Raw genomic sequence first — 14,056 nt, forward strand, 5'->3', positions numbered from 1 at the left:
TTGTGGAAGAGACTGAAGGTTGAAGCAGTGTGGGAACTGAGGGATGGAAAGAAAGAAGTTTAGATAAATAAATATTCTAAAACACATACTTTGGCCTTTGGTGATGAGGAGTGACAATGGGCAGGGCTCTTAGAAACACGGGGGAACTGTTTCTATCAATAGTATCTGATGAGGCATCAATCACCTAATATCTTAATGCAAGTTGAATTAAAAAATCAGTTATTTGGAACCATCCATTCTTTTTTAGTGACAGTGGAAAATGGAGTTAGATGAGGTCATCATGACTTGGAATGCATATCATCCTGATAGGCTTACCAATAGTACGTTATCAATGGCTTGGCCACCACATTTGTTCTTAACACTGGAAATCCCTTGCACTTGGGCCCGCTGTTTCCTAAACCCCCTAAAAAAAATGTAGCTTTACTGGGATGCTATTTGATCCTTCCATGGAATCAAAACATCAATTTGGTCTCATTGATTTTAGACGTTTAATTGTGGACATCATCAAATGTACAGTTCATTTTCCTATAAACAACACACTGTCACTGTAGTTAGTGTTTGCCTCTAGTCTACTGTATATCTACATTCACAGTCTGTCATTTACAGTACGTCTAGAAAAGGCGACTGATACACAGTCAAATACACAAGGTTCTTGAAATCGTTCAACCATGAATTCAACTAATTGAAATCTCCAAACTCATATTGTAGGTATTTGAAAATGCCATGGATACACGTGAGCATCATGGAATGCAGAAACCATGCTAAAAGGAAGAAACTATGACCGTGCACTCATCAGGTGCACACAAACTTGTCATTGTTGTATGTCGTTTCTCTGGAGTTTACAGGGTCATGTTCATTAGGGCACATTCTCGCTAAATGTTTCGCAAACAGAAAACGAAAACAAGCTATACAGTACAGGGTACGTCCTCAGTCTGTTTTCTTCTGTTTCGTGTCTAGTGAATACAACCCCAAACTAATCATCGCCAAATTTCCCAAACGCCTGCGGTGCATCGATTTCAACTGACCCAATAGGCATCCTGTACCACTGCATCACAAGATCCTCTGTTACGAAAGTGGAATAAAAAGGTCTGCCCCAGTTTGACAAGTAAACACCAAGGGACCCATCAAGTAAAATGCCGGAGCCGTTACCTTGTCAAACGGGTGTGTACTGTACTGTACCGCAGGGATGTACCTGGGAATAGTATTCTTATGAAATAAAAGAGAAAGGAGGCTTTTGGCACGTCAAAAACATATACGTAAAGTATCTGTGTGGTTACCTAAATAACGGTTGTGCTTACAGTCCATCTATCATACACATCTCTCTATGCATCTATATGCTATCTCCAAATTATTTTTATGTTTTACTATCACACCTTGGTGTCTGGACTTTTTGAAATGATAGAAAAAAGAAATACCCAACAGTAGGGGTCAAAAAGTGTTCCGACTTGAACGCAACCATACACAAAATAGAATGTGGTAATAAAAATAGAATTTGGTGTGTGTGTGTGTGTGTGTGTCAGAGCCTGTAGTGAAGACATAAACAGTAGAAGGCCATCTACCACTGTTTTGATGTAAGATTATCTATTTACTATTCTGAATGTCCATTTATGATTCATGTAAACATAGATGAAGTCTTGCTGAACTAAAGAGTCAATGTCGTGAACAGGATTATGGTAAAGACACTCTGCAACTGCACGAATGCACGCACATGCACACACATGCACACACACACCAGAATCCCATAATGCCCAAATTTGTCGACAAATTTCCAAAAGCAATACATACACAGCAAAAAGAATGCTGTCAGTTCAGTCTTATGTACAGTATGGCGTCCAAAGGTCAGAGGTCCAGAGGTCACAGTGATGATGAGCCAGACAGTATCTTCAGATGTCTTGTGGGGATGAATGAGAGAACAAGTGTTCGACACCACCCTCTTTTGTCCTTCTGTCTCCCACTAGAAGACCCAGGTGACTGGGACCCACTGCTGGGTAGCAGAGACCTTCTCCAGGGCTGCCTTCAGGTTCCTGTAGCTCTCGTCCAGGTTGTCGTTGATGATGGTGAGGTCAAAGTAGTGTCCGTAGGCCGTCTGGATGCGGGTGCTCTCATCCACTGTTCTCTTCAGCTCTGAGTCCTACAGAGACCAAAGATGTCAGTTGTTAGAACTAAGAGTAATAGGAAGAGAACAGGCCCTGAACAAGCTAATTGGTTCTGTTTAGGAAGGCGCCAATAGGTAAGAACCTGGAAGCTCAAGCATGTAGCTAGTGAGCAACATTAGGGCCTTTCAGCTTTACAGCAAGTTGTGACCTTGGGACTATAAGGTTCTATCTGCATAAAGCATAGTTCTACCTGACACTTATGAATTATGCATGTTCAGTTTTTAAGAAGACTGTAGTTATTTGAATACATAAATGATAGAATAACACTATTTTACCCAGATAAGCAATGTATTATGATCATCAGACAGATTACTGTCATCACTGAACAATGATGTGCAATTTACTTTAAGATTTCTGACAGTGTTGATGGCAAAGACGTGTTCCGATTGGTCAGTCTGTATTTGTTCAGGCGTGTGATTGGATAGCTCCAAGTTCAAATGGGTTTATGCAGATAGAACTTTCTGGTTGTTAAGATTAACTTTTTCAAAAATCCCACTGCACAGACATACAGTATGAAGAACCATCTAAAGATCTAAAGATTCTTGACACAACAGATGAGCCTGGCACCTACTACCATACCCCGTTCAAAGGCACTTCAATCTTTTGTCTTTCCCATTCACCCTGTGAATGGTACACATACACAATCCGTATCTCAATTGTCTCACGGCTTAAAAATCCTTCGTTAACCTGTCTCCTCCCCTTCATCTACGCAGATTAATGTGGATTTAACAAGTGATATCAATAAGGGATCATAGCTTTCACCTGGTCAGTCTATGTCATGGAAAGAGCAGGTGTCCTTAATGTTTTGTACACTCAGTGTATAATGGCTAAACAAATTGAGGCACGTTGGTCGTCCTGAATGAAAGACATAGTCAGTAGCTGTCATTGAGTTTTCCATTCAGGCATTATCCTCTGTTTGGCTTCACCCTGGTGCTTACCGTCAGCTGCTTGGTGACAACTCCAGTCTCGATGGCCGACTGGTTCATGGCCTTAAGGACCTCAAAATCAGGGGCCTCAATGAACACCACGTAAGGCAGGAACTCCGACGTCCGCAGTACCTTCAAGGCCTGGAAGTAGTACAAGGAATACAATGTCTGTATGAGGTACCAATGTCACTGTTAGAACCCTGAATTCACCCAGCTAGGGCTCCAGATTGTGGTGCATGGGGCCACAATGTAGCCAGTCGCTCCTACCTGAGGATTGGCGTCCAGTACACAGATACGACCGGCCTCCACCACCTCATGGATGGAGTCCATCTTGGTGCCGTAGAGATTGCCGTCGTACTCGCCATGCTCCAGGTAGCGGCCATTCTTGATGTCCGCCTCCATCTTGCTCCGCGAGGTGAAGGCATACATCTGGTCCTCCCGCTCCCCTGACTTTGGCTTTCTGGAGGTGTCTGGAGGAGGCAAGAAGATGATCTACATTTTAGTCCTTTACCGGACACTCTTATCCAGAGCAACTTGCTGGAAACGGTTTCAACAATCCCTAGTTACTGTATGAAGGTGTCCTGACACAATGGATTAAATCCAAAATCAAAAAGGCCTGGCTTTAGCATGGAAGCATTTTGATGTTGTCAATTAGTTGGAAAGTTAGCGTTAGCAACGCTCACGGGGGATGGTGGTGCCGTAGTGTTGTGGGTCAGAGAGCAGCAGTTTGTTCTTCAGGCTGCGTCGGCCCACTCCCAGAGCACCAATCAGAACCAACGTCTTCCTGCGGAATGGAGGCACCTTGGCAACCTCCTCATAGATCAGCAACTCATGCCTGTCAAACTCTGAGAGTGAGAGAGTGAGAGAGCTTTGTTTATTTGTTAACATTTCAATGTAATTTACAGAAACACTCAGAATTCAACAAATTCCCACCTGCATTCTTAGTGGTTAGATACATCATCTTTTTCTTCTTGTTCTTTCCCGCCACTCCAGTACAAAGATTTCCTGTCACAATAACACACAATAAACAATGATGATCCCATACAAACTCCATTTATCCACATTCATCCACAGGTATTCACATGGTTTTCTTATTAATCATCCATTTGATTTTACACTAGGGGGCAGTATATAACAATGCCAAGTAGAGGTCATTGGTCCAAAAAGTTGGAAACATTCCAAAATGGACCTGTTGCTTTCCCACCCGGACCCGATATGCATAAAATATATATATTTTAAATATAGATACGGACCCGAGGACAACTAGACCCACTCATTATAGACCTGGTCGGATCCTGAACCGATCCGAGTGAAGGAAGCAGCAGAAAAGGGAAGTTTTTAACCTACTTTTTAACCAGAGCTGATAAAGCATGAGGGAGAGGAGGGAGAGGTGCCGCTCTAGCATGTGGGGGAGGGGTATGTTACTTAGAGCGAGTGGCACAGGGAGGACGGAGGGAAAGACGAGAGACAGCAACCAACCAAGCCGACTTGTTGCCATAGCTAGGTTATTTATCATCCAATATAATTAAGTAGTACCTGTCTTGACGGCATCAAACCGGGAGAAGCTAGTTAAGCTAGCTAGCTAGGCCAATTGAGGCTGCATGAGCTTTCTCGTCCTACAGTTAGAAATAACAACAACTCCATCAGAATATTAAGTAGAAGCTTAACTGTTGGCTCATGGTTGTTGTAGCCTACCCTGCTCCTTTAACTTGTAATTTCATCTTCCATTGATTAGATATTGCATAACTCTTTCCATGGAGGCTCTATGGATTTTGATGGCTTTGATGGTTTATAATTGACCAACAACAAGCTACACGTGCCACCATCGTGAAAAGAGCAGCAGCGTAAATTATACAATTTCTCTCTCTCTCTACTGTAGCATTCGCCTTTCGGATATGTACGGGTCCTTTCGGACAAGTCAGTTACGATTAAACAGACCCGAGACCCCTGACAATCGTATCAGACCCGTGACATTATTTCGAATTCTGGATCCAGACCCATTCGGGTCCCGGATCGGTTCTCTGTATTAGAGTACATGTGGATCTATGAAGACCTCTAATGCCCAGCACAACATCATTCCCCTCTACATAATAAGCTACACATCAAGGATCTGACGATCTGGCTCATATTAAAAGCTGTCTGTTCATTTGTGAGGAGTGAGAGACAGACAGGGGGTAAGTGTTATGATGTGTTAATAAGGTGGGCTGCACTGGTAGGGTTGTTGGGTGACTGAATGACTGCCACACCGGCAGTTATGAGTGATGACCACAGTAAAATTTCATTTCACCATTGAGTCACAGTAATCTCCTTTTATGTACTCTAGTCGTGCTTTGGTTGTACCCAACATGATTGTGCCGTTATACAATGCATAGCCTACCGGATATTACGCATTGCAGAAAACAAATGAAACCAAACTGATTTAAGATGTCTTGGTACATAATTGGTCTAGCCTATGCTCCAAAATTAAACTAATGTGAATAATCGCCTTTGAGTGTGGACCGTATTATTGTACATACTGGGTGGACTGGTGCTATGCTGTTGGTTCATTATGTTATGCTGCAAAGGTTCTATCCACGGGTCTGGGAGAGAACGTATAGCCAGTCCTAGGTGATGCTGTTGGTTCATTGTTTGTGCAGGGCGGTTTACAGTTAGCCTACAGTTAGCCTGACTTTGAATAGCCTAGTAATAGGGATTTAAAAAAATATTTTCATAATTAATTGAGAGTCACCTTCAGCTATACAGAATATCTCACCATCATGCATTTCCATCTCCTCTACTCTCTCCTTTATTCCTTTCCTGAGCGCGCAGACGGGCTGTCAACAGTTTAGTGAAATATGTTTTGTTGCGAAAAGATGTTACTATTGATGTTCCATAACAGATTTCACTTGGTGTCCCAAATTAAGCACTGGGTAGCTGCAGGAACAAGGTTTGAGAGCCCGTGGTACACAAGAGTTTGGGCAAAATATCACGTGTCGGGCAGAGAGAGCATGCTCTTTGTATCATTCACAACTAAAGTTGCCAAATAACTCTAAAGCTAGCACATAGGACCTGTTTCAAATCATCATTTTATGCTCAACATAGCCACTTCACACTCGCTCTGTAATGGGAAACGTATCCTTTCTATTTTATTGAGTTCTATTATATTCTTCTTACTATAAAATCGGATAAAATTAAATTATATCATGGGACTTATAAGCATATCTTGTCCGCTAAATGAACAAGCCTGCAGCCTATGGCATGGAGCACAGCCAGATAACATACAGTAGGACAACTCATATTCTGTTCTTCTGAAATACATTTTCATTTGATAACGTTTCCTTAGACCTGACTAAGATAAATCATGGATTTATTGTGATGATGTATATTTCATTGATTTATAATACTTTTCAAAAATGTAGATGTTCCAACGGCACACATCACTGGCTCGTATGCGTGGAGACCTGGAGATACCAAACGTGTTTATGTTAATTAACGGTCGATTACCTTGTGACCGGCAGTCTTTTGCACGGCAATGACCGTCTGGCAAACTGTCATGACTGCCACAGCCCTATGCACTGGTCCTACCTGCGGGGGCCAGCTCCACGTCTCGCTTGACAAAGGCTTTTCTCTTCTCCTCCAGCAGCTGACTGGGGATCAGCCCAGCGCTGCCTCCCTCCACACAACGACGAGCCTGACAGACCCACAGGATGATTCTCTCATCAATACTTAGACCCACCAGCACGCACACCGTACACCGATAGGCACAAGTAGACGAATACAGAGGCTGATAGTATTGACAACAGAAGCAATACACAAAACAATTTGTGTTACATACAGTACATGGCAAAATAATCCCTATGGACCCACCTGCCACCAGTTGAGGTCATCCTGATTGACGATCTGCAGGATGTCACCGGTGTAGAACTTAAGCCCTGCCTCTTTACACGGGATCAGGTTGTCATTGGCTGGGTCGTAGTCATAGTGACACTTCACAAACACCTGTGGGGAACAGGAAGTAGATACATACAGATGGTTACGAGTCTGTTACTGTTGGATAGTGTTGAACATTGCGTACCAAATTCAAAAGGAGAAGCTCGATTTGTCACACTTCTAACTTGCAAAGTTTACATTTGTTTATCAAAGTGGAAGTTTTCCTCTAGAGCATGCAGTATGTGCATTCAGAGTATACAGCTGTATACAGTATTCCAGCTGATCAATGCCATTATCAACAAGAATGCATAAAGACAAACTACTTTCTACAATCCTCAGTTGAAATACGTTACTGTAAATATCAACACTTCCTCAGCAGCCATAACACCCTTCGGCTGACAACTGGTTTGTACTTTCAGACTATTTTCCCAACCCTCTTTTTTTCCACAGTCTACCAGCCACGGAACGAGTGAAGATAAAAGGAAAGAAATCCCCCCCCAAAAGACATATTGTACGGAAATACTCAGCTCCCTCCGCCTGGTGGTATCCATGACAACCAGCCTGGGAAGAGGGGGTGCGTTCTAGCAGACTGGTGCCTTGGTACTTTATTGCTAACTCTGGTACTTTATTGCTAACTCTGGTACTTTATTGTTCACTCTGGTACTTTATTGTTCACTCTGGTACTTTATTGTTCACTCTGGTACTTTATTGTTCACTCTGGTACTTTATTGTTCACTCTTGTACTTTATTGTTCACTCTTGGTACTTTGTACTTTATTGCTAACTCTGGTACTTTGTCGTTCACTCTGGTACTTTGTCGTTCACTCTGGTACTTTGTCGTTCACTCTGGTACTTTGTCGTTCACTCTGGTACTTTATCGTTCACTCTGGTACTTTATCGTTCACTCTGGTACTTTATCGTTCACTCTGGTACTTTATTGTTAACTGTTCACTCTGGTACTTTATTGTTCACTCTGGTACTTTATTGTTAACTCTTACCTGTCCTGGCGCATGGCCCTCCTGATAGCTAGGGAGGATCTTGAGCACCACGCTGCCGCTGGCATCCTGCAGCATCTCCTGCAGAACCCTCGGGTCCTCACCCACCTCCTTCCCGTTCACCTCCTTGATGATGTCACCCGCATGGAGGAGTCCCTGCTGGTCGATCATCCCTCCGTGGAGGATCCTGGCAATCACCAGCTCCCCCGCCTCCACACGGAAAGTCACGCCCTGAACAGGTTCAAAACATATAAACTAATGAGGATGTGTGGCATGGGGTGTTGCTACTTTGGCACAAACTCTCTCCTCTCTTAATTGTCATTCTACAATGTCCTACATGTTCAATCAAATATCTAAAATGACAAAATAATGGCAATTCCTTCTCTTGAAAAAAGGACATAAATGAGGATACACTACGGTTACAATTATACACTATGGATAAACCACTAGCCTGTTTGTGATTCAGCCAAAGAAGGAAGAGTTGACTAAAACACCTAAACTCTGGGTGCCATGCTATCTATACCAGATAGGTGATAGACAAAGAGCAAGGTGGTACTAACCAAGTGTTCACCAGCCACTTTGCGGATGCCCACCATCCGGACGGCATCTGGGGGCACGGGCTGGTTGCTGACAGGGAGCTCCATGTAGGCACAGGGGCTGGGGGGTGGGGTGTCACACACCTGGGACGCCACCGAGTCATGGGTCTCCAGCAGAGACTGGGAACCAGTCGGCAGAGAGAGAACATTAGATTGACAGCAGACTGAGGCTACCAGAAATACTTTCATAAGACTAAATAGTGGATTATGTGATGAAGGACATTTCTTCTCTGCACGTCTAGGTAAGTGTATGCGTGCATTGATGTCCACATGAGTGTGTGGTTTAATGGGTGTGGGTGGGTGTGTCCACACTATGTGTGCTTCTGTGTGTGTACCTGAAAGTGGGGTTCATTGAGGATGCGCGTGAGCTCTGCTGCGCTGTTGCTTTGGTGTGTGAAGGGACTCAGCTCTCTGAGGATCTCCTCGACCAGCTCTACGTTGTTGTCCCTCACTGCCTCCAACCTGGTCTCTTCCAGACTCTCTGGCTCCTACAGGACATTTAAAAAAAAAAAATGATTATATATATATATATATATATATAATTTATTATTATTATTTTTTTTTTTTAATTGAACATTTATTTAACTAGGCAAGTCAGTTAAGAACATATTCTTATTCACAATGACAGCCTACTGAAAGGCCTCCTGTGGGGAGGGGGGGCTGGGATTAAAAATACAAATAAATTCAATAAAATTATAGGACAAAACACACATCACAACAAGAGAGACACCACAACACTAAAAGGAGACACAAGGAGACACAAGGAGACACAAGGAGACACAAGGAGACACAAGGAGACACAAGGAGACACACACACCTATACTTTTATTTGAATACATATTTGACATACAAATGTATACTTATTAAAGACATGCTCTGGAACTTTTTATTTTATTTTTTTTACCTCCCGCTTTGGGCTGGATGTGTCAATGCGCAGTTCATACATGCATAATCTATGAGCAGAATTACTGTTTTACCTCAATAAGCTACGAAATCCCTAGTTTGAAAGCGACTGTTTTTCTGGAAGCTGTGCTGCGACATTTTTCCTACATTTTCTGCCACGTGGGTCAGCCCCCTAACAATTTGAGTTCTAGCCAATGTTCTTCAGCCCCTCACCATTTGAGTGACAGCAAGCAAAATGTGCACACAATTTGCAGAACTACTGGCTACAAAGTATACAAAAGTATTGGAGAATCTCTTTAGGATGGAAATAAGTATGCTTCAGAATGGTTTTGGGTACTTTAAAAATAGTAAGTACACATACTTTGCACCTTAAAATATATATAAAAATCGTTCTATTTTATTTTTTGTACTTTTTTAGTTCTCTGACTTTTATCTGACTTTTATCTGAACCTGCCTAAACTATTTTTCATCAAAGTAGAGTGGAAGCCATTAATATTTCACAGAAGCTCCAAGATCCGCCCAAAATGTCCTGGCTGGCTGACTGACTGACTTTCCCTTTGAAGTTCATTCACAGAAGCTCCAAGATCCGCCCAAAATGTCCTGACTGACTTTCCCTTTGAAGTTCATTCACAGAAGGAATTGAGTTCAAAGTCAGCTGATCATGTCTTTAATGTAAAAGCAGATGTTTGAAAGTAATTCTTGAGAGAATTAGTGGACATTAACAACTGAAGGGATGGGCCAGACACGACCCTGAGGTCTGGGACTGAGTGGCATCTGGCACCAGCCAGGAATTTAGGCTTCTAGCCCAGTGGTTGTCATAAGAGCAAATTTAGGATCACCCTATTCTTCCTTAAACATAAACTTACTATGAAGAGGGATTAAGCAAATCTGTACTGGGATCAACACTTAAGGGCAAGGCGACCCACCTACACAGAGTATATGGGCCTCACTGCCAGACCAAAACTGTCATTTAAACTCTTTGGTAATCATACCACCTGGTGGACTAGGAGTGCACACACACCTTATATCTGGTTCATTGACAAACTGTGCTTAAAGGCAAATCAATGTCAGGCCTCCATTAGGAGTGCTATTTTTAGGCTGTCACTTCTCATTTCCCCTGCAGGGGAGAGAGAGTGTGTGTGTGTGTGTGTGTGTGTGTGTGTGTGAGAAAGCTTATAAGAAATCCCGCTACGCCCTCCTATGAACCGTCAATACAGGACTAAGAACGAATCGTACTACACCAGCTGAGAAGCTTGTCGTATGTGACATGGCTTGTAAACTATTACAAAATACAAAGGGAAGCACAGCCGAGAGCTTCCCAGTGACACGAGCCTACCAGACGAGCTAAATAACTTATATGCTCGCTTCGAGGCAAGAAACATGCATGAGAGCATCAGCTGTTCCGAACGACTGTGTGATCACGCTCTCCGCAGCCGATGTGCGTAAGACCTTTAAACAGGTCAACATTCTCAAGGCCGCAGGGCCAGACGTTTTACCAGGACGTGTACTCTGAGGATGCGCTGACCAACTGGCAAGTGTATTCACTGACAATTTCAACCTCTCCCTGTCTGAGTCGGTAAAACCAACATGTTTCAAGCAGACCACCATAGTCCCTGTGCCCAAGAACACTAAGGTAACCTGCCTAAATGACTACCGACCCGTAGCACTCACATCTGTAGCCATGAAATGCATTGAAAGGCTGGTCATAGCTCACATCAACACCATATCCCAGAAACCCTAGACCCACTCCAATTTGCATACCACCCCAACACCTTGACAAAAGGAACACTTATTTGAGAATGCCATTCATTGACTACAGCTCAGCATTCAACACCATAGTGCCCTCAAAGCTCATCACTAAGCTAAGAACCCTGGGACTAAACACCTCCCTCTGCAACTGGATCCTGGACTTCCTGACGGGCCACCTCCAGGTGGTAAGGGTAGGTAACAACACATCCGCCACGCTGATCCTCAACGAGGGGGCCTCTCAGGGATGTGTGCTCAGTCCCCTCCTGTACTCCATGTTCATTTGACTGCATGGTGGCACAACTCCAACACCATCATTAAGTTTGCCGATGACACAACAGTGGGAGGCCTGATCACTGACAATGATGAGACAGCCTATAGGGGGGGAAGACAGAGACCTGACCGTGTGGTGCAAGGACAACAACCTCTCCCTCGACGTGATCAAGACATAGGAGATGATTGTGGACTGCATGAAAAGGAGGACCGAGCACGCCCCCATTCTCATCGACGGGGCTGTAGTAAAGCAGGTTGAGAGCTTCAAGTTCCTTGGCGTCAACATCACCAACAAATTAACATGGTCCAAGCACACCAAGAGGAAAAGAGGAAAAGATTAAACATATTCCCCCTCAGGAGACTGAAAAGATTTGGCATGGGTCCTCAGATCCTCAAAAGGTTTTACAGCTGCACCATCGAGAGCATCCTGACGGGTTTCATCACTGCCTGGTATGGCAACTGCTCGGCCTCTGACCACAAGGCACTACAGAGGGTAGTGTGTATGGCCCAGTACATCACTGAAGCCAATCTTCCTGCCATCCATGACCTCTATACCAGGCGGTGTCAGAAGAAGGCCCTAAAAGTTGTCAAAGACTCCAGCCAGCCTAGTCATAGACTGTTCTCTCTGCTACCGCACGGCAAGCAGTACCGGAGCGCCAATTCTAGGTCCAAGAGGCTTCTTAACAGCTTCTTCTCCCATGCCATAAGACACCAGAACATCTAATCAAATGGCTACCCAGACTATTTGCATTGCCCCCCCCCCTCCCCCTCTTACACTGCTGCTACTCGCTGTTATTATCTATGCATAGTCACTGTAATTCCTCTACCTACATGTACATATTACCTCAATTACCTCGACACCGGTGCCCCCGCACATTGACTCTGTACCACTACCATCTGTTTATAGCCCCGCTATTGTTATTTTACTGCTGCTCTTTAATGATTTGCATTGTTGGTTTAGTGCTTGTAAGTAAGCATTTCACTGTAAGGTCTCCACCTGTTGTATTCGGCGCATGTGACAAATACAATTTGATTTGATTGGAGAGAGCGAGAGAGATCCCTCCCATCATCTGACATCAAAGCGGTCCAGCAGCAGTCATTAGTGCCGGGGCATGACAGTTCCACATCCTCAGATGTCGACTAGTTTGAGATCATATTACCCTCTTCATCAGTCCTCCTTGACGCAAGAGATTACCTCATTTAAATAATTACATTTACTGGCCCCAGCTCATCATGAATAAATGAATAACAAAATGATCAGGACCTGTTGTGCTTAAAAAAAAAAAAAAGATCTACGTCTTTGTAGCTTTTGTTCCAGAGCATCCCTCTGTATTTCCAGTAACAGTACCCAGACACTTCCCCTTTAATCACTGAGCAACTTCAATTAAAAGGTGCACAACCCTTCTCCTTGGGGACCATTCATTAAACAAAAGGCTAAACACCCAATTTATTTCTTAAGCAATTGAATGATTCCCCTTGCTGTCTCTTTTGTTCACAGCCGTGGTTTCCATTTCCCCTCAGCCATGTAGAGTGTTGTAATGACTTACAGCTTTCACTGCTATTTTCCTTTGGTAATAAATCCTTGAATGGATTTTTGGAAAGGTGGATCTGTCTCACCTTTTTCTTTAAATACATGTCGGCAGAAGGGGGGTAATCAGTTGCAATTACATGCTATGATGCCTCTCACCTTTTGTAGAATGCATGTTCAGAGGGAGGGTGTCAGTTCACATGGCAGTGTCTCAGTTGCCATACAGGGTTTTGAGTTTGTGAAGGCTTGAATGAGTTATAGCTTCTGGGAACGTGCAGTGTTTTTTTGGCACTGATATTTCTTGGTTAAAGGACTGTGGGCCTTATTCAATCACTCTCTCTGGTTTGTGTGTGTATATGTGTGTGTGTGTTTGTTAGTGTGTGTAATCCTACATACTAGACCTACATATTTAACCTTTCTCTGACTCACTACGAGGCTCTCTGTAGGCCTGTGTGTGAATACATCCTGCCATGTTTGAATGTGTGTGTACTAGGTCTCTCTCTTTCTCACCACGGGGCTGTCTATGATGCCCTTGAGGAAGATGAGGTCCAGGTCATTGGCGGTGGTGGAGCTGTTGCTGTCACTCAGGGTATCCAGGACCTGGGGGGGTACCGCTATACACAGAGACGCAGACACACAATTACAGATTCAGAGGAATGAGTTACACCCAGCTTCACACAGACGCAGAAACACAGATACAGATTCAGAGGAACGAGTTACACCCAGCTTCACACAGAGACGCAGAAACACAGATACAGATTCAGATGAATGACTTACACCCAGCTTCACACAGAGACGCAGAAACACATATACAGATTCAGAGGAACGAGTTACACCCAGCTTCACACAGAGACGCAGAAACACAGATACAGATTCAGAGGAATGACTTACACCCAGCTTCACACAGAGACAGATTCAGAGGAAACACAGCTTCACACAGAGACAGAAACACAGATACAGATTCAGAGGAATGACTTACACCCAGCTTCACACAGAGACGCAGAAACACAGATACAGATTCAGAG

General features: G+C 43.7%; 1 protein-coding gene across 2 annotated transcripts in view; it reads right to left on the reverse strand.

The window, feature by feature from the left end:
• Positions 1–474: 474 nt before the first annotated feature.
• mpp2a (membrane palmitoylated protein 2a) overlaps positions 475–14,056 on the reverse strand; it is a 26,853-nt gene continuing 13,271 nt past the window's right edge. The window contains exons 3-13 of one of the 2 annotated variants that reach the window (XM_024432943.2): positions 13,542–13,645; positions 8,917–9,069; positions 8,546–8,701; positions 7,989–8,216; positions 6,929–7,060; positions 6,647–6,752; positions 4,016–4,087; positions 3,766–3,927; positions 3,350–3,552; positions 3,095–3,223; positions 475–2,131 (exon numbers count right to left, since the gene is read on the reverse strand). In XM_024432943.2, the coding sequence (XP_024288711.1) occupies positions 1,955–2,131; positions 3,095–3,223; positions 3,350–3,552; positions 3,766–3,927; positions 4,016–4,087; positions 6,647–6,752; positions 6,929–7,060; positions 7,989–8,216; positions 8,546–8,701; positions 8,917–9,069; positions 13,542–13,645 (1,622 nt within the window). In that variant the 3' untranslated portion in view covers positions 475–1,954. The remainder of the gene's footprint in view (positions 2,132–3,094; positions 3,224–3,349; positions 3,553–3,765; positions 3,928–4,015; positions 4,088–6,646; positions 6,753–6,928; positions 7,061–7,988; positions 8,217–8,545; positions 8,702–8,916; positions 9,070–13,541; positions 13,646–14,056) is intronic. The other variant, XM_042327315.1, reaches the window with a different exon arrangement.

Source organism: Oncorhynchus tshawytscha, linkage group LG09 (assembly GCF_018296145.1).
Source record: "Oncorhynchus tshawytscha isolate Ot180627B linkage group LG09, Otsh_v2.0, whole genome shotgun sequence".
Lineage (NCBI taxonomy): Eukaryota > Metazoa > Chordata > Actinopteri > Salmoniformes > Salmonidae > Oncorhynchus > Oncorhynchus tshawytscha.